The sequence below is a fragment of the Pleurodeles waltl genome, chromosome 9 (genome assembly GCF_031143425.1).
Source record: "Pleurodeles waltl isolate 20211129_DDA chromosome 9, aPleWal1.hap1.20221129, whole genome shotgun sequence".
NCBI classification, from domain to species: Eukaryota; Metazoa; Chordata; class Amphibia; order Caudata; family Salamandridae; genus Pleurodeles; species Pleurodeles waltl.
The window spans coordinates 976,267,170-976,287,608 of NC_090448.1; the positions used below are offsets into that span (position 1 = coordinate 976,267,170).

The following is a 20,439-nucleotide window of genomic DNA, read 5'->3' on the forward strand; positions in this document are numbered from 1 at the left end:
TTTTTGAGCACAAAGCGCCACATTCACATGAAGTTCGCCGACTTCCCTACTCTCATACTGCGGAGTACGCACACTCCTACTAAAACATTACCTGGCCTAAATTCTCACAAACCTCACAATTCACCTGCGATGTGCATAAGCGGAGCAAGCACAAATTCTACACCACTTAAACTATCACTAGAATGCCAAGAACATATCCAACTCACTTAGGGAAGCTCTGAGATTCCGGGAAAGTCAATGGTTCCTCGTCCTAGGCCCCCAAAGGGCCTAAACCGTCCTCTGCTACAAGAACTGCTAACGCGCCCCAATCTAGATAATTTATTCACTCTGGGACTCGTTTTAGGCCGATGAACCTTTTGACCCTGATTGAAGACACCTTTGGACGAGATCACTAATCACCATGGCAATCAATAGATCAATAATCCAATCAATAATCACAATAGCAAATCAATCAGATTAATCAATGGCATCAATAAGACTAGGAAACCACCATGACCTTTCAGTCATGAATAATCACACCAGTTTAGTATAAATTTGTGATATTTATTCCCTATTGATTACAATTCTACTAGCAAGTTTATTAGTCTCAAAACCATAAAACACATCAGCACAGTAAGAATATGGCAACTCGAATAAGATTTCATCAAAGAAAATATCATAAACATTAGAACATAGCACAACGTCAACATGGGTTAACCTTTAGCAGAGTATCATTAGTGCATTATTCAACAAAGCATAGATTCAGTCATTTGTCTATTTGCGACAGTTTAGTGAACTCCTTAACTAACCTTGAATTAGCATTCGCATGTTGGGCTTCATACAAAACAATTTAGCAACACAAATTTAGAAAACATCTGAACTATGGCCTCTATCAAAAGAAGCATTTGGTACCTAGAAGAAAACGCAAACAGACAATTACAATTTCATCATCATATAGTTACCCTCCGTAATGGGTCAGCATACAGAGTCAGTCTTCGTCCTCAGGACATCAGTTGATTCGCCATCAGCCAGGAAACACAGCACAGTTCATCAAGACGGGGTAAGAAGAGACACTTCCCTCATGAGGAGGAGAAGTATAGAACGGGCAAGGTAAGGGTGAGGATGGTTTGAAAAGTCAGACAGAAAAGTCTTTAGGCAGAGTGACAAAGTGGCTGGGTATAGCAAGAATGGCTCGCAATGGCACCTAATGGCTGATTTCTCCTTGTGTCAAGGGATTTTATCCCTTTTCTGTTGTACAGTCCCCTAATTTCCAATTGGGCAAGTTTTGAAGCACCATCATCTCCATCCAATAGTTTACTGCTCGTACCATCAAATTTGTCACCTCATAATAGTTCTCACGTAGTTTATTGGCTCCTGTGATTGACATCTCCATCGGGTAAAATGTCCGGTATTATTTCATGTTCTCGTGGTCCTCTCACGGACCCAGTCAGTAGTTCCATTGTCTATACCTGTTTAGGCGACCTTGTACCTGTTGCAAATTTACACTGTTGCATTCAGCAAGAATGTCTCCTTGAGCAAGTCAAGTCTTCATGAGAATGAATCTACTACGGTTACACTCATTTTCTAGCTTCTGGAAAAATACGGTTACATGTCCTTCACTGCACAATAGAAAAACACATTTAATATGAAACCGGGAAGCTAGGCCCCAACTCATGCTAACTAAGGCCTAGTGAATTAATTAGCAAAACCTTAACATATAACTCTTAATACTAGTACAAAATCATACATTAGTGCATTAATATTTCATCATTAGTCAATTTCATTAATCATCGTATACAGTGATGGCCACTCCCCGTGGGCACATTTCGAACACACGTTTAGTAAAACACATTAATGCATTTTCTAAGTGGCATCATTATGCATTAGTTCGTATACATTTCATGTTAATTTTGATTATAAAAGCTACACTCTAAAAGTGTGGAATAGTATTTTAACACGTCAAATTCTGGCTGATTTACCCTTTTTCCAGGATTTTCCTCTGATTAATTTTGGCAGATAACGTCTGCCAAAATGTATCAGGGAAAAACTGAAACAGGGTGTTAAAGGCGTTTTAGCACAGGGAATGGGAATGGAATTTACCTCTTAAGTCGTAATTAGGTGCTATGTGATTTTATGGAGCGCCACCCCTGCCACCGCCATTATATCTACCTTACTCAATTGAAGGTTTGGGGCTACAGATATAAAGTTGATTAGCGCTGCATACTTGCGTTAACTTTTGGAGGGCAAAAGTTGCACTGTGCAAGCATCAGAACTAAGTTATAGTAAACATTGGCCACATTTTCTTGCACAACATTCATTTCTAAATTAAACAAAAAAAACTAGCTCATATTCTAGGTACTTGCTCAGCCCCCTCGGATGAGGGCCAAGTTATAATCATTAGAGAAAGAACAAATGTTATGAACGCTTGCCATAACCATTGACAAATGTCAAAAAGGGCTTTAGCACTACCAGGGAAAGAGCCTATGGTAGTTAAGTGGTTAAATAAAGTTTAAATAGAAAAGCACACGTGTCACAACGCCTCAAAGGTTTCCAGCGCAGCAGAAGCTTAGGTAAACAACAGATAGCATACCCAGAATGTTACATTTCCTCAATGTTTGTTCCTGTTATCTTGGCCCACTTTGATTGATCCAGTTCATGTCTACTTCAGGGGGTGGGTGTATTGTAGAAAAGTACACCAAGACCACAGGAGAAACGAGTATAAATAGAAAAAACTTTAATAGCAAAAACTTTGGTCTCTAACGAGTGCTTTCTGGAGAGGACGCATTAAAGGTAATTTTTTAATTCTTACAATTGATGTAACAGCGTGCCCTTTCATTATTATATCTGAAAGACATAACAAGTGAGGAGATGAGTGGTCAGTATGTTGGTTACTCATTGGAAAATATCAAGAACCATTTTGGGGTGCGTCATGTAGGCTGAAGGCAGACAATTTCACAAAAAACTTGAGAAACTTTGAATGTGACTTTCTGTGTTTAAACTTTGGGTGCCAACCATTTTCCGAGCAAAAATGTTTTCGTCAACATTCCCAGAGGGGAAGGGAGTCCCTTTTGAATGTCTTACGACCAACTTTGAGTTAGAGGTGAAATGTTACAACACTTACAGAAAATGCAAAACATTAATAGATAGAATAAGGTATCCATATTTGACAGAGACGACTCAAATACTTCTTTCCAGACAGTGATTCTTTAAAGTTTCCTAACCTCGTTTAATGATTCGTAAAAGGTTTTCCAAATCGTTAAATGGGTTTAATACATTTAAAAAAAGCCTTTTAGTGTTCACTAAAATGCTCCTTATGAGGCCCAGAATGTGGGGGACTTAGTTTTTTGCTGATTAATCCAAGTAACTTTTCCCCAAAATTGAAATCAAGCTCCTGCAGGCTGTTTATTAAAATCATAGCAATCATGTGCCAATTTTGGCCAAGTGCAAAACGGATTGGTTTCATTAGATTTGCTTTTTGCGTTGTTATTACACTTTGGTCTACCGCTATTCAAATTCGTGATACCTTGTAAATAAGCTTAATTGTGGGTTGCCAGTAAATAGATCCTGTTGCCATTTACAGAAACCCCACTAACGAATTGTGTCTCGGACTAATTCATGTGGCTGGCAGCCATCTGGACCTTTTGACTACATGGCTAAGCTATTTTCACTAGTCCAAGTTTCACATAGAAAAAGCAGACCAGTTAGAGTGGGAAAGCTAGACATTAACAAACCAGTATAACTGGTTACAGTATATGTCCTGAAGAAAGTATTGCTGACGCCATCTCTCTGCCCTCAAAGTCTGAGCCCTGCTTTGTTCACTTATTGATGTACATACAAAAGTCATTGTGTATTGTCCATATTGAATTGCAGTCCACGACTTCTGATAATCAGATACTTGTGATTGCTTTGCAACTGGAAAACATATAGAATTATAGATGGGTGACAGTGATTAATGGGGTTGTTTTTCACCGAGTAGTTCTGAGTGGCATCAAATAGACAAGAAGTGGGGAGCTTGAGTTGTCTATGATGTCATTTAGAGCCCAGAGGTGAAACACATTCACTTAGAGGGGCTTATTATCTGGAGGACCGTTTCCAGACACTAAGAAAAAATGAGGCTGTTGCACTTTAATCAGCAACTCCTCTCTGAGTAAATACATTGATGAAAACTGAAGTTCCTTTCTGTCTCTGATGAGATTGTCATCATGTTCACAGAAATGTGGTTGCCTTCTGCTAACCTCAGACAGTCTAGCCTCTGCACATTTCAAGGTTAGACCGAAGTTATACTTCTTTACATTTAGGTTAAATAGTTAGCATTCTGGCCATAGTTAATAAGAAAACCTGCATGCATGGAGATATCAATGTTTCTTTTCTGGTTCTCTTGTTTTGATTTTATTTTTTTCAATCTTCCTTTTGTTTCTAAGTGCCTAGGAGTAAATCCCTAATTAAGGGCCATATGTACGAACACTTTTTCCCATAGACACAGAATGGGTAAAAACCTTTGCTACATCTGGCCCTAAGAGTTGGACAGTGCACTGTATGATAATTGCACCCCTGCACCATATAATTACTTAATTTTGTCCCTGGATTGATGAATAATGTGGGAAGGGATGGAGCGGCCTCTAGAAAATGGATGGAGGTGCCTTGAGACAGTGGCGGGGGAGGAAAGGATCAAATTGATCAATATGTGGCAATGCACCTGTGTAACGGAGGAGAGACAGGAGCAGAGGGAGCCAAGACTGAACCAGTGGTCAGCTTGATGCAAGGTGCCTTCCACCACCATCTCAAGCCACCACAGGAGAGCCACCCCTGCTTAAACAGCTCTACCTTTAGCTCAAACTGGAGGTAAACGAGGAAAGACAGAGAACGCCAAACTCCAGCAGAGTCTGTGAGAGAGTCCTATGTGTCTAGATGACTGCAGGGCTCAGGAAATCCTATGATAGGGATTGGATGAGCTTTTCAGGAAACATCTTCTCTAATGGCGATCATAAAAAAAGGGCTACAGACATCAGATACTAGCCAATGATTTTACAAGTAAATTGAAGTAGACATCCATGCAGCAGCATCTGCATCTGATGTTTTATTTGTGCAAGGTTAGACATACTCAAAGGTATATGCATGGAAGACTTGATATACTGACAAACAGATGTGTTAAAAATTGCAAGAAATATGAGATTGTCTGTAATTGTTTCGGAGCAGCACCTAACAATGGCTCTGTCAGTATTGAATCAGTGTTTAATGTTACCGCTTGTGATTTTACCTGTTTCTGTTTGCTACTGGGAAGGAAAGAAGGAAGGAATATATGTTCTTTTGAACATGCAAGTACACACATCCAGTTGGTGACTGCATTGAAATGTAAGCACTGGCAGTAGAAATATTTGAGGGGGAGGTTGAACCCTTTCCATTGCGAGTGTATGGCACTGAAAAAAAGTAGAAAGCTCTAAAACAGCGCACACAAAAAAGAGAAATATTCAAATTCATTAAGAGGAAAATACTTTTTAGCCACAAAACTTTTCATTTTGCAACGTTTATTTTTGCGGTTTTAGTACTGATCGATGATTTCACACATGACACCATGGGCGTCCTCGGGGGGGGGCAAGGCGGGGGCACTTTTTCCCCCCGCTGGATTTAGGTACAGCCTGGTGTGCATGCTCACAGTGCCGCATAACACTGCCGTAGTGTTACACTACCTCAGAATGGATTACCTTAAAATTATGCTCCCCCTCAAAAAGTTTCTGCGGACACCCACACGTGACACGGGGTGTCCAATAGGTATGTAAATGTGCCTGAGTGTGAGGTGTGTGTGTAAGCTAGAAGACCTGTGTCCATGAGTTCCTATCCTAAATAAGGATATTTAAAGAGGGTATCTTCCAACAAATCACTTCCTTCGCATCTGAAGAAGTCATTCAAATGCAAGAAAAACAGACAAATGCTATTCTTTATCTTCCAAAAAGTCAAATGTGAGTGGTTCATCCATTCCAAATAGTTATTTTCCTTTTACATTCTAGTAGACCTGTTTTTACAGTCAGTGGCATGCACCTCCATTGAACCTTTCCGTACATTCCTTGCTTCTAATCACCATGTACCCCCACAACGATCACAGCCCTGTACCCTAGAACAGTTCATCACTCAGGCTTTCCTGATGCACAATGGCCCATGCTCCCCTCATACACATCAGTATTCCACAGTTGCAATACTCATCCTAGCCACATCATAGATTACAGTGCTCCCAGGTGATGTACCAGTTTTTGCTCCCCACAAACACAGGACGAATTCTCATCTCGTGCACATTATTCTGTGATCCCCTAGTGCAAGTCTGTGTGTGGTCCCCTGTTATACATCACTCCATGACTCCTAGACACGCACAACCTGGTCTCTCCGGTTATCCATCAACCTCTGCTCCTGCGTCTTCACTCTGCTCCCCTTTGCTGTACTGCGTCTTTTATGACTCTTGGTCTGTGTGCATTGATACCTGTATTTTTGCTTGTATTTTTGTGGATCAGTGTAGATGGGTGAATATGCCAGTTTGACCTTTTGAAAATGAATGTCTGTGTACCTGTTTTCAGTGAGAAGTCTTTGCAGGGCCTGCTTTAGCGCTGGTGGTGCCAAGTGCGACAATCATTTTTGGCGCCCTCTCATGACCTCCTCCTCAGACTCTCTCACTACCACATTGCAAAAGTACCCCTTACCTCTCCAGAGCCCCTCTCTCACATACATTTAATTTGTTTTAAAGCACTGGTAAAAGCTCGCTTTACTAATAAGAATGTACATCTGACTAAATTAACTCCTTTTAGCAACATTAAGAATAGAAAATGAAAAAGTGGGAAAAAAACAGTGTTAATGAGGGTAGCGGTGCATACCACCAAATTATGAGATTGGCGGGTTGGCTGCAGCTAACCCGCCACTTCTCCACTCATACCGCCATGGTGGTATGAGCCACCGGGCTGGAGATGTCTATCTCCAGCCTGACAGCCGACATAGTACCTCCCATGGCATTATGAGCCGGCCTACCACCAAGGTTTAGCAACGCCACGAAAACCATGGTGGTAGGCCCTACCGGTGACAGGGAATTCCATCCCTGTCACCGGTAGGTGGCTCCCCCATGCCCCCAACACTCACCTGACACCCCCCTCCATCCAAACTAACCCCCACTCCCCTTGATCCACTCACTCACCCCCACCCCCTCCGATACATTCACACCCCCACCACCAATACACGCACACACCACACAACTGACCCCACCCCCCACAGCCACACACGCACATATCACCCTGCCGCCCCCCACCCCCACTACAGTCACAGCACCCCTCACCCCACATCCCCCTCCCCGCATACAGACACTCACAAGCACCACGCATACACCCATTCACTTACACTGGCATACATGCATTCATACACACACTGGCATACACGCATTCATACATGCATACTTCCAGACATACTCACACACATTCTTACACACAATCACACTGACATGCAGACACGCACTCACTTCACCATTCTTAAACACATAAACTCACATGCATACAACCATGCAAACAACACAACACACACAGCCTCATTCACACACACACTCACACATTCATGCACACACTCAGACACAAAAACACTACACCCTCCACCCTCCCACCACCCTCCCCTGTCGGACACCCAACTTACTTTGTACGGCAAGGAGGTCATCCGGCAGAGAACGGGAAAGGGTGCTGCTACTGCCAGCAGAACACCACCAGGCAGTATTACTGGTCATAATACGGCTGGCGGAGTCCTTCTGGCGGGGCAGTGCTGGTGTTAGCAGTGCCAGTTTACCACCGTCCACCACCATGAGCACTGCCGGATTTCCGCCCTTATTGTGGTGGAAGCCAGGCAGTGCTCATAATATGGAGGACGGATGGTAGCCACCGTGGCGGTATTTTGGTGGCGGTCACCGTGGCGGTAAGCGGTATTTACCACCAATGTCATAGTGAGCCCCATAATGTCATGACCTATTTTATACAGTTTACATGCAGCTCTTTGATGCCAGTTAGTAACAGTCACTGTTCTATATTGGGGTTGGTTCTTATGAACAGCAGTAACACAAGAATCTCTGTGACGAAAGCAGTAATCCACTCAGCTATGCACATAAAATACAGATCTGTGATTTGCATAGTACCAATCTTTGAGCAGGCATATTAACCCTCTGTGCTACTTTATAGTGAGTCAAAAGTGACACTAGACAAAACTCTGAAATCTCTCTTTAGCAGGAACATTAATCACAAGAGGTATCTTGACATTTTTGTTGCTGCCTGAAAGCTGAATGCAGAAGAAACTCTGCAGCAGGTGTTTTTAAATCCTAAAGTATTCCTAAACACAGCACCCCCCTGGGGTCAGCATCCCCCTCTGCAGGTCAGCGCCCAGTTCGGCTGCACCAATCACACTGCCCTAAAGCCAGCCCTGAATCTTTGTATACATTTGTGCCTGTTTGTTCTGTGCTTTCATATGCATGCCTTTTATAAAAGCCAAACCTACTTTGCCTTTACATGTGTGTTGAAAATTGCCTATCAGGCATCAAAACATTATGCCATTACTTCCTGGCCCCACCAAGCACACATTATAAACATGACAAATTTTGAGTATTGAGAACATGTTGTTGCAAATACAAACTCTTTCAATCTCATTAGTGTCAACATTCATTGGTTCTATTATCTGTGAAGTTTTTTTTAGGACTAAAAGGCGTGTGCGTTGTGTACTTCGCATCATTAACGTTTTAAAAAACACTTTTGAAATCATACTAATATATAATTATTCAAGCTGATTGGAAAAAGCATAACAGTTTCATCCTGTAAACGTACTACTGGATGCCACAGGACAGCTTACTAAGGCTGTCACCTCTAGAGATAAATATTAATTCAGACTCCTGACAGTGATTGCGCTAAGTGTATGATTCTGTTCATGTTTACCTATTTCCTTAAGTGACTAATATGTTCCCTAGTCAAGCATTCTTTTAAGAGCTGCAGCTACATCCTATTACCCCCTCATTCTACGTCCTCCTCTTCCCAGAACAACATGAGGTGGCCCCGCCTCCGAAAGGAAGTTATCCCATGCAAACACATCGAAGATCTCACAACCTTCCTCTCTTTCTACACCTCCCACTATAATGCCCCTCCTCTCTCACTTCCTGTACACACCCAAGTACAAATTGGAGGGGCAAAGGAAGGGCTGGGGGGTAGTGGCCGTGGATGAGGAGGACTAATCAGGGCAATGAAGATTACTGGTAAGTAATTGAACCACTGGGCTGGTGGAGTCAATGGAGCCCTTTCTCTTTCTCCCCCTTTCTGTCTCTCTCAGCCTCTCTCTGTCTATGTTTGGTGCTCTCGTTCTAAGGTCTTCAGAGACTAGAGTCCAGATAGAAGTAGATATACTTAACCAAGAATGTAGAAGACTATGGTAAATTGATTGGAAAAGAAAAATTGTTTTCCAGCATGCACACTGCAGGGGCAATTCAGAACGTAGTTTACGTGTGTGTAATGTAGACTCTTTTAGTACTCCTTCCTGTTCTCACAATTGCACTTTCCAAAGGTATGAGCATAGATCTCAGTCCACTGTAGCCCTATTGCTTATGTTCCCTGCCAAAAGTGAGTAGAAATATACCCAAGTAGTTTATGTTTTAGAGATAGGTTACAAAACTGGGAATATGAAGAACATCATGGGAATGGGAGGTGGGCAGGGAAAATCAAGGCACAACACCAAGCGGTACAAAAACAAAACTACAAAAGAACAAGTCAGAAACTCTTGCTAAAGTTACACTCACATATACTCAGAGCCCAAGCAGTCTCAAATCTACTCCAGCTAATTTTTGGAATAAGTTAGACACTACAGATGACTACACGTAGGCACTTCGGGTATCACATAGAAGTCAATGTAGTCAGGGTATAACACTACTAGCAAATGAACTTTCAAATTTAAAGTACATGAATTAAAGGAAAACAATGTGATATAACTTTTGACACTTTAGGCACTGTACAAATAATAATGAAAAATGTAAACTTAATGGATGCACATGTATTGAAATCCCAAATATTTACATTTTTATTGAATTACATAAAGCACGACTTGTTATACATTTAACAATAATCTAGATGCACTCAGATATACATCACAACACATTGCAGCAAGACCCAAAAATCAAACACATGCACACAGATACAGACACACACACACACAAAGACACACAAGAAAACTGTGGCTGATTTCTTCCTCCACATGCAATTGCAACAAAGGGAGGAGGGCAATGGCCGCATTTTCATGCCTACACCTGGAACGACTGTCAGACATGCAGGTGCGGTGGCTGAGCCAGGGAGTCGGGCTTTGCCCCTTTACTTTCGCCCCCCAAGGTTGCCCTTTGCTAAAGTTAAAAAACAAACTCTTTAATCTGTGCTAAAGAAATTGGCACATTGCACACATCTTTCTTGGGGCCCGGGCTGTTTGTTTTTGCTGTGATTAATAGTCTCAGAGACTCTCATCAGACACTGCCAGCCAGCGATGCAGATGCATGCCAATGCCTAAACCTGCTGCCTGATATCCTTGCCAGGCTCATGAGGTCATAGCCATGAGGCCTGTGAGATCATCAGCTCGGCAAAGACATAGCCTGCAGGACCCGTCTCCACCCACTGATGAGGTGGCTGTAAAATTAGCCCTGGGCGCTTCCAGCTGAAGCCCTGTTGTGCCAGGGGCTTCCTGTCAGTCAGGAAGTGGAGAGGATGGTCACCCCACCCTTTCCCAAGTAGTCACAGGGGAATGGGTCCCAACCTGTGACAAGTTGGTAAAGGATGGGTTAGAGGTTGCAGGCAGGTGGGAAGGTGAGAAATCGAGTTTGTGCAGTTTGTCATCAGGACTTCTGAAGACACAAAGTGCAGACTTGAGTTGTCTGCTTCCCGCGCTGCAGTTAATGCAGGATTGTGTAGATGCCATTATTTTAGCTCCAGCTCCGGTGATATCTGTGTTTCACTGGGCCCGCACTGGCAGCCAGGAGCTGAGGAGCAGTGATAGTCCCGCTGGTTCCCTAGTATAGCCCCCAGCTCTGTGATTGGACCACAGTATCAAGCGACTCAGTATGCAAAAAAAAGCTTACCAAGTATCCAGGCACTGGCACGCTGAATTCACTCATTCTGTAAAGCAAGCAATACACTTAAAAAACAAACTGGAGCCCTACTGAGAGAGATAATTGCTTGCTATACCAAGTGTTTGTTTTAATCAGTTCTAACCAAAATGAGCTCATGACCTGTGAGCACAAACTCCTCTGCTCTCTGGGTAAAAGACAAGCCAGTGGAGCAGGGGCCGACGGTCAGAGGGGAAGCCTTAATTCTACTATTTGCATAAAACTATTTTCTGATATGAGACAGTCTAAGAATGCGCCGCCAGACACAGCATGATTCGCAGCTTCACGTTTGTGTAAACATGGCTATAACAACCTTGTCTCCCTGGAAGAGTGGTTCCCAAACTGTGGTCCGGGGACACCTGGGAGTCAGCAAAACCTCCTCAGGGGGTCTGTGACTGCTGAGAAAATTCAATAATATTAACAGATTAGGTCCCCAGTTTTCACTAAGGACTAAGTGGGTGGTCCCCAGATTCCAATAATGATTCAGTGGGGGTCCTCGGGTTCTAGTATTGATAAAGTCGGGATCTACAGAAGTGAAAATGTTGGGAACCACTGCTCTGGAACTTCTGTGTTGGCTCTGAATGTTCATTCAAATACTTGTAGAGCGCTGCTTGTTGAGTTTTGGACGGCAAAGGTTAATCAATTTTAATGTTTGCACAATGCAAGCATCAGATCTAAGTTATAGTAAACATTGGCCACATTCTCTTGCACAACATTCATTTCTTAATGTTAAAAAAAAGAAACACTAATTAATATTTTGGCTACTTGCTGAGCCACCCTTCACGGGGCTCAAGTTATAAATCACGAGTAGAAGAAAACATGTTATGAAGGCTTCACATAACCATTGACAAACGTCAAAAATGCCTTTAGCACTACCAGGGGGAGAACATATGGTAGTGAAGTGGTTAAAGAAAGTTTAAATAGTAAAGCACACGTGTCACAACGCCTCAAAGGTTTGCAGCTCAGCAGAAGCTTAGGTAAACAACAGATAGCATACCCAGAATGTTACATTTCCTCAATGTTTGTTCCTGTTATCTTGGCCCACTTTGTTGATGCAGTTAATTACTACTTTAGGCAGTGGGTGTTATGTAGAAAAGTACACCAAGACCACAGGAGCAACGAGTATGAGTAGCAAAAACGTTATTAGCAAAAGCTTTGGTCTCTAACGAGAGCTTTCTGGAGAGGACGCATTAAAGGTAATTTTTAATTCTTACAATTGATGTAACAGCGTGTGCTTCCACTACTCTAACTGAAAGACATAACAAGTACTCTGCGGAGACGAGTGTGTATGTTGGTTACTCATTCGAAAATATCAAGAACCATTTTGGTGTGCGTCAAGAAGGCTGATGGCAGACAAGTTCACAAAAAACTTGAGAAACTTTGAATGTGACTTTCTGTCTTTAAACTTTGGATGCCAACCATTTTCCAAGCAAAAATGTTCTCGTCAACATTCACAGAGGGGAAGGGGTCCCTTTTGAATGGCCTGCTATCGTATTTGAGTAGGAGGTGAAATGTTACAACACTTACAACAGTTGCAAAACATTCATAGATAGAATAAGGTATCAATATTTGATAAAGACGCACTAAATACTTGCTTCCAAATGGTGATTCTTTAAAGGTTCCTAAACTCATTTAATGATTCAGAAAAGGTTTTCCAAATCGTCAGAAAGGTTTAATATATTAAAAAAAGGGCTTTTAGTGTTCACTAAAAGGCTCCCTACGAGGCCAAAAATGTGGTGGACTTAAATAATTTTTTGCTGATGAATCCAAGTAACTTTGCTCCAAAATTGAAATCAATTGACTCATACCAATTGTGCCATGGCCAAGCACAAAACGGATTGGTTTCATTAGATTTGTTTTTTGCAGTTGTTATTACATTTTGGTCTACCGCTATTCAAATTCTTGATTCCTTGTAAATGAGCTTAATAGTGGGTTGCAGAGAAAATAGATTCAGTTACCATTTACAGAAACCCCACTAACGAGTTGGCTGGCAGCCATCTGGACCTTTTGACTACATGGCTAAGCTATTTTCACTAGTCCAAGCTTCACATAGAAAAAGCAGACCAGTTAGAGTGGGAAAGCTAGACATTAACAAACCAGTATAACTGGTTACAGTATATGTCCTGAAGAAAGTATTGCTGACGCCATCTCTCTGCCCTCAAATTCTGAGCCCTGCTTTGTTCACTTATTGATGTACATACAAAAGTCATTGTGTATTGTCCATATTGAATTGAGGTCTATGACTTCGGATATTCAGATACTTGTGATTGCTTTGCAACTGGAAAACACACGGAATTATAGATGAGTAACAGTGAATAATGGGGTTGTTTTTCACCGAGTAGTTCTGAGTGGCATCAAATAGACAACAAGTGGGGAGCTTGAGTTGTCTATGATGTCATTTAGAGCCCAGAGGTGAAACACATTCACTTAGAGGTGCTTACTATCTGAAGGACCGTTTCCAGACACTAAGAAAAAATGAGGCTGTTGCACTTTAATGAGCAACTCCTCTCTGAGTAAATACATTGATGAGAATTGAAGTTGCTTTCTGCCTCTGATGAGATTGCCCCCCCTGTTCACAGAAATGGGGATGCCTTCTGCTAACCTCAGACAGTCTAGCCTCTGCACATTTCGGGCTTAGACCACGCTTATACTTCTTTACATTTAGTCAAAACAGTTAACATCCTGGCCATAGTTAAAAAGAAAACCTACATGCATGAAGATATCAATGTTTCTTTTCTGGTTCTCTTGTTTTGATTTTATTTTTTCCACTTTTCCTTCTGTTTCTAAGTGCCTAGGAGTAAAGCCCTAATTAAGAGTCGGACAGTGCACTGTATGATAATTGCATCCTTGCACCATACAATTATTTCATTTTGTTTCTGGATTGATGAATAAGGCGGACCATGAATTGCAGGGCCCTTCTCCGCATGTTGATTCGGCTGCAGGGAAAGATGCTACAAAGAATATTCTTTCACGATTGAGCCTCTCCCATCACAACACTTAAGAACGTCCTCAAAGTGTTGAATGAAGAGCAATGAAACTGAGCTCTAATTATTTTCTGTTGCTGGGAGTCGATTTATTTTTATTATAAAACGTGTTGCTAGGTAGTTACTTCAGAACCCTAGATGATGTTTTAGGAGCAGTGATTATGGTCAATACAGTTCAGTTCAATACAGGAGTTCCATAGGTAAGACACTTCTTACACATCCTGTGAACAGGCTCTAAGTCTTGAGAGCATCCTGTAGTGAGTTTAAAGGACGCGTTTTTAGATGTTTTTTTTTAAATTTAGGTTGTTAGGCTGAGTTTGTAGAGTGAGGTTTTTCCCATTTCAAAGGTGGGCTCTCATGGCCTTCAGAGACTTTCCTCCATGTTCCAGTCATCTGGAATCGTATAGGTTGATATGGATGCATTATTTGGCCTTACATCTCTTAGGAGCGGGTTGTATATGATCAGCTTTTACACATAAAAGGCCCTTCGGCTGTAGGAGGCCTCATGCATGACATATAGCATTTGAATATGAATCATTGTTGCACAAGAAGTCATGGGATAAGGGCATGAAGGGACAGCAAAGTGACGTTTAGGTTCAAGGGGACCTGAGAAAACAGAGGAAAGGTTTTAAGGCTGGTTGTATTTACCAATATTGAGTGACAAAGCTCCAGACAGAATATCATGCCAAAACCTTTACCAACATATTACTGTGACAGCAAATGTTTTTATGAAGTATACATTTACTGTTCTTAGCTCCATATTTACATACCTTGTATATATACATATCATCAAGGTAAGTAAGGGTGGAAATATGTAAACTAAATCTATACATACCTATAATACATACATTCATGATAGTATGATCGTTGATATATTAGTCCTGTTATTCTGGCAAGACAATATTTAGGCCCTCATTCTGACCTTGGCGGGCGGCGGAGGCCGCCCGCCAAAGTCCCGCCGTCAGGTTACCGTTCCGCGGTCGAAAGACCGCGGCGGTAATTCTGACTTTCCCGCTGGGCTGGCGGGCGGTCTCCTTCAGACCGCCAGCCAGCCCAGCGGGAAAGAGGCTTCCACGATGATGCCGGCTCGGAATCGAGCCGGCGGAGTGGAAGCTGTGCGACGGGTGCAGTTGCACCCGTCGCGTATTTCACTGTCTGCACAGCAGACAGTGAAATACATGTAGGGGCCCTCTTACGGGGGCCCCTGCAATGCCCATGCCAGTGGCATGGGCACTGCAGGGGCCCCCAGGGGCCCCGCGACCCCCCCTACCGCCATCCGGATCTCGGCGGTCCGACCGCCGGGATCTGGATGGCGGTAGGGGGGGTCGGAATCCCCGCGGCGGTGCAGCAAGCTGCGCCGCCGCGGAGGATTCAATGGGGCCGCGGTACACTGGCGGGACCCCGCCAGTGGTGCCGGTCCGACCGCGGCTTTACCGCCGCGGTCGGAATCCCCATTGGAGCACCGCCGGCCTGTCGGCGGTGCTCCCGCGGTCCTCCGCCCTGGCGGTCAAAGACCGCCAGGGTCAGAATGACCACCTTAATGTTCAGTATTGTAGGGGAATACTCTTAGGCTTGGTAGGGACAGGTAGGAAATGGAACAGGGAAGCGAATGTGCAGAGAATAACACTATGAAAGAGATAGGAGGAAACTGCTAGGGAAAGAGTGTAGGTAAGACGTAAAAGGAACAAACAACTGAGTTCTCACCCTCCTAGGGACCGGGGTGGGTTGAAGAAACATAATGGCCAGGTGTACGGGTGTGAAATGAAGGGACATGCTACATATGTTCAGACCTAACAGGTTTTGGAGGCATGGGAAACACACGTGTTGAGGGGACAGCATTAGCCAAAAAAGTTCCCATGCACACATCATACATGAAGTCAAGACTGGCCAGAAATGGAGATCATTTCTGCCTCTTTCAGTAAGGGAAGAGGAGAAGATCATACTGGGCTTCGGACTACTTCAGAAGGGGGAGAGGCAGAAACGGGAGGGAGAAGATAAAAAATATATGACTCAGGGAATGCATCATGGAGAGAGGCAAAATGCAAAGAGCTAAAAGCTAGGAAAGGATGGAGGGGCCTAGAGACAGTGGCAGGGAAGGATCACATTGATCAATATGGGGGGATGCACCTGTGTAACAGAGGAGAGACAGGAGCAAAGGGAGCCATGGCTGAATCAGTGGTCAACTTGGCACAAAGTGCCTTCCACCACCATCTCCAATCACCACATGAGACCCATCCTGTGGTTAAACCCTGAAGGTGAACAGCTCTACCTTTAGTACAAACTGGATATAAACGAAGAAAGGCAGAAAAACCCAAACTCCAGCAGAGTCTATGAGAGGGTCCTATGTGTCTAGGTGACTGCCAGAGTTCCGGAAATGCTATGGATAGGTATTGGGATTGGATGAGCTCTTCACGGAACATCTTATCTAATGCGATGCGCAATCACAAAAAAGGGCTGCAGACGTCAGATACCAGCAATGATTGTCTGTTATCTGTTTCGGAGCAGCTCCGAACAATGGCTCTGTCAGTATTGAATTGGGGCTTAATGTTATGCTTGGGATTTCCTTTTGAAAACGAAGGAGGGATTGAGGGAGAGGAAGAAGGAAGGACGAAAAGATTATGGCCCTCATTACAACCCTGACGGTCCAAGACCGCCAGGGCTGTTTTGACGGAAGCACCGCCAACAGGCTGGCTGTGCTTCCTGGTGTATTATGACCACGGCAGTAGCGCCGCAGTCGCACCGCCGGGGCCGGCGGTTTTCAGCCACAATGGCCCCGGCGGTTGTAATCCGCCAGGGCAGCGCTGCTTGCAGCGCTGCCCAGGGGATTACGAGTCCCCCTCCCACCAGCCAACCGCCAGGAAAAGGCTGGCGGAAAGGGGAGTCGCGGGGCCCCCTGACAGGGCCCCATGGAGCTTTTCACTGTCTGCATAGCTGACAGTGAAAAGCGTGACGGGTGCAACTGCACCCGTCGCACAGCCGCAACACCGCCGGCTCCATTTGGAGCCGGCTATTGTGTTGCGGCCGAGATCCCCGCTGGGCCGGCGGGCGGCCCAGCGGGGATCTCCAAATGGCCGTGGCGGGAGTGCGGCCGCATTGGTGGCTGCCCGGCGGTCCGATCGTGGCGGGCGGCTAATGCCGCCCACCAAGGTCGTAATGAAGGCCAATATTTTCTTGTGAACATGGAAATACAAACGTCCAGTTGATGACTGCATTGAAATGTAAGCACTGGCAGTAAAAATATTTGAGGGGGAGGTTGAACCCTTTTCATTCCGAGTGTATGGCACTGAAAAAAGTAGAAGACTCTAAAACAGCACACACAGAAAAGAGACATATTCAACTTCATTAAGAGATTACTTTTTAGCCACAAAACGTTTTTATTTTTGCGACATTTAGTTTTGCAGTTTTGCTACTGGTCGATGGTTTTGCACATGAGACGGGGTGTCCTGCAGCTACGTAAGTGTTCCTGTGTGTGAAGTGTGTGTGTGTACGCGAGTGCCTTTCCTAAATAAGGGTATTTAAAGACATCTTACCACAAATCACGTCCTTCCCCATCAGAAGAAATCATCCAAATGCAAGAAAAACAGACAAATGCTATTGTTTATCTTCCAAAAAGTCAAATGTGAGTGGTTCATCCATTCCAAATAGTTATTTTCCTTTTACATTCTAGTAGACCTGTTTTAACAGTCAGTGGCATGCACCTCCATTGAACCTTTCCCTACATTCCTTGCTTCTTATCACCATGTACCCCCACAACGATCACAGCCCTGTACCCACTAACACTTCATCACTCAGGCTTTCCTGATGCACAATGGCCAGTGCTCCCCTCATACACATCAGTATTCCACAGTTGCAATACTCATCCTAGGCACATCATGGCTTACAGTGCTCCCAGGTGATGTACCAGTTTTTGCTCCCCACAAACACAGAACGAATTCTCATCTCGTGCACATTATCCTGTGATCCCCTAGTGCAAGTCTGTGTGTGGTCCACTGTTATACATCACTCCATGACTCCTAGACGCCCACAACCTGGTCTCTCCGGCTATCCATCAACCTCTGCTACTGCGACTTCACTCTGCTCTCTCTTCTGCACTGCGTCTTGTAAGACTCTTGGTCTGTGTGCATTGATACCTGTATTTTTGTGGATCAGTGTAGATGGGTGAATATGCCAATTTGACCTTTTGAAAGTGGATGTTTGTATACCCTTTCTGGGCAGTGCATAATTTGCAAATAAAAATGTGTCAGTGCTAAAGCTCTCCTCTGAAACACGCGGCTGCTGCAATTCAATGTGCCAGCACATAATACTGGGACAGAGTAATCCTAAAGCCATCTCGGCCTCTTTAATCCATTTACAGCCACTCTGCCCCTTCAGCTCACTCTTGCAGCTTTCTGCTTTCTCTCTTTATGGCGCTTTTCTCACTTTCTTTTCCTCATCTTTCCCACATGTGCCTTTTGCTCACAGTAAAAGCTTGAGGCAGAAAAATAAGTGCCGGCGCTCAAAAAGAAGTGACGGTGCTCTGCACCAGAAACCACAGACTCAAATTGAGCAATGTTTATGGGTGCATAGTTTTTGCAGAGCTGGTGGTACCAAGGTCGACAAACATTCCACCCACCCCACTCCCCCTGTGACCTCCTCCTCAGATTCCCTCACTACCACAGTGCAGAAGTGCCCTTCAACTCTCCATAGCCCCTCTCACAAACAATTAATTTGTTGTAAAGCACTGGTAAAAAAGTAAGCAATTACATGCAAATAGTGCTATGAAATACGCCATTTAGCCGTCATTTTCAGAATTTTCTCTGGCGATCCCTACTGACCCTCCAAGTAGAAGTGGGGCCTACTTGCTGTGCCACATTTGAGTGAGGTATTGACGCCGCACCAACGTTAAAGTTTAGCAGCCACCACTGCTTCCTTGGTAACGTACAAATATAAAATATGTGATGTTAAAAAAACTGTGGCTTATTCAGATTTGTCAGTGGGAGTGCCTTGTAAAGCATCTTCTAGTTGGAGTACCATTTTAATGAGTGTTAATGGAAACTTACTCGGTGAATATCCAATTCACATAGTCATTTTCCTTTCTCAGGGGAACATCAGAGTTCCACTCAGAATATCCATTAACTCCAGATCTATGGGGTTCATGAGATCCCCTCTAACATTAACTCAGAGAATGAAGACCTACTAGGAGCATGCCCAGGGTACTAGTAACAATGCCTATTATAAGCCATTTAGTTAGCAAATGTTTAAACAGTTTAGTATACGTCAAAGTCACCGGAAACAATAGAGTCTCAATGGCCTTCTTGTGCATTGACTCATTCCTGAAAAACTGTTAGTATAAAAAGATGTAAACTTCAGATCATTTAGGACTATAGGTATTCCCCGCCTGATGCTTCTCAACTGCTGAAAAAGTTTTAAACTGCAATTTCCTTTACATACTGGCTCATATACTGAATATATTTTATTCAACAATGTGTTACAGAGTATATTCCATATTAATGGCAACAAATAGGGAGTGACTCCACCACATCAGTTGTAGATTCTAATAACTACTCTATTAAAGTCAACAATAGTGGTTTAGTCACTAATGAAAATCAATCAATATGATAAGCATATTTAAAATGTTCAATAATTATTATATATTGGACAGCCTTATAGCTGAGATTCACTGCGATGAAACTATATCAGAGTTGGTAATTAAACATTTTATTTCAACACAATAAACAGAAGATTTGTGATTTTGCGGTTAATTTCTTTGATACGCAATACTTGTAATTAATTTCTCCAAAGGGTGTCTGCACTTATTCAATGTCCGTAGTACACCCTGAGCACAGTTCAATCTTCATATGGAAATATCAGAGACCATCTCTTAACTGTCCCATGTTTTGTACGAATGAATCTTGGTATTGTTTTTTTTAGGGGTTGGACCTCCTCTTGTTATAAAAGTCAATGCATTTCGGCCTACAGCAACAGGGCTTCCTCGGGACAGTAAACAAGAATATAATACATTTAAAAACCTATCTGCCAATTGGCCGCAAATTTCTTTTTAATTTCTTTTTAGATTATAGGGGCACAAAATAAGGAACCCTCTCTGACTACCTGACTTCTGGTATGGGGTCCTCCTATATCCTTCAATGGCTGATTAGGACTCTGAGGGGGTCATTCCGCCGGGGATGCGGGAGCACCGCCAACAGGCTGGCGGTGCCCCGCAGGGCATTCTGACCGCGGCGGTTTGGCCGCGGTCAGACAAGGAAAACCGGCGGTCTCCCGCCGGTTTTCCGCTGCCCTGGGAATCCCCCATGGCGGCGCAGCTTGCTGCGCCGCCATGGGGGATTCCGACCCCCTCACCGCCAT

The 20,439-nt window shown here is 43.6% G+C and overlaps 1 protein-coding gene across 3 annotated transcripts in view; it reads left to right on the forward strand.

The window, feature by feature from the left end:
* The first annotated feature begins 2,658 nt into the window (after positions 1-2,658).
* Positions 2,659-20,439, forward strand: part of LOC138260182 (alpha-1-antitrypsin-like) — a 78,856-nt gene continuing 61,075 nt past the window's right edge. The window contains exon 1 of one of the 3 annotated variants that reach the window (XM_069208427.1): positions 2,659-2,769. Coding sequence is in view for 1 of the 3 variants with exons in the window: in XM_069208426.1 (XP_069064527.1) it covers positions 9,214-9,226 (13 nt within the window). In the remaining 2 variants the exon portion in view is untranslated. Of the gene's footprint in view, positions 2,770-9,181; positions 9,227-12,187; positions 12,307-20,439 lie in introns of those variants that run through there. The other 2 variants (XM_069208426.1, XM_069208428.1) reach the window with 2 other exon arrangements.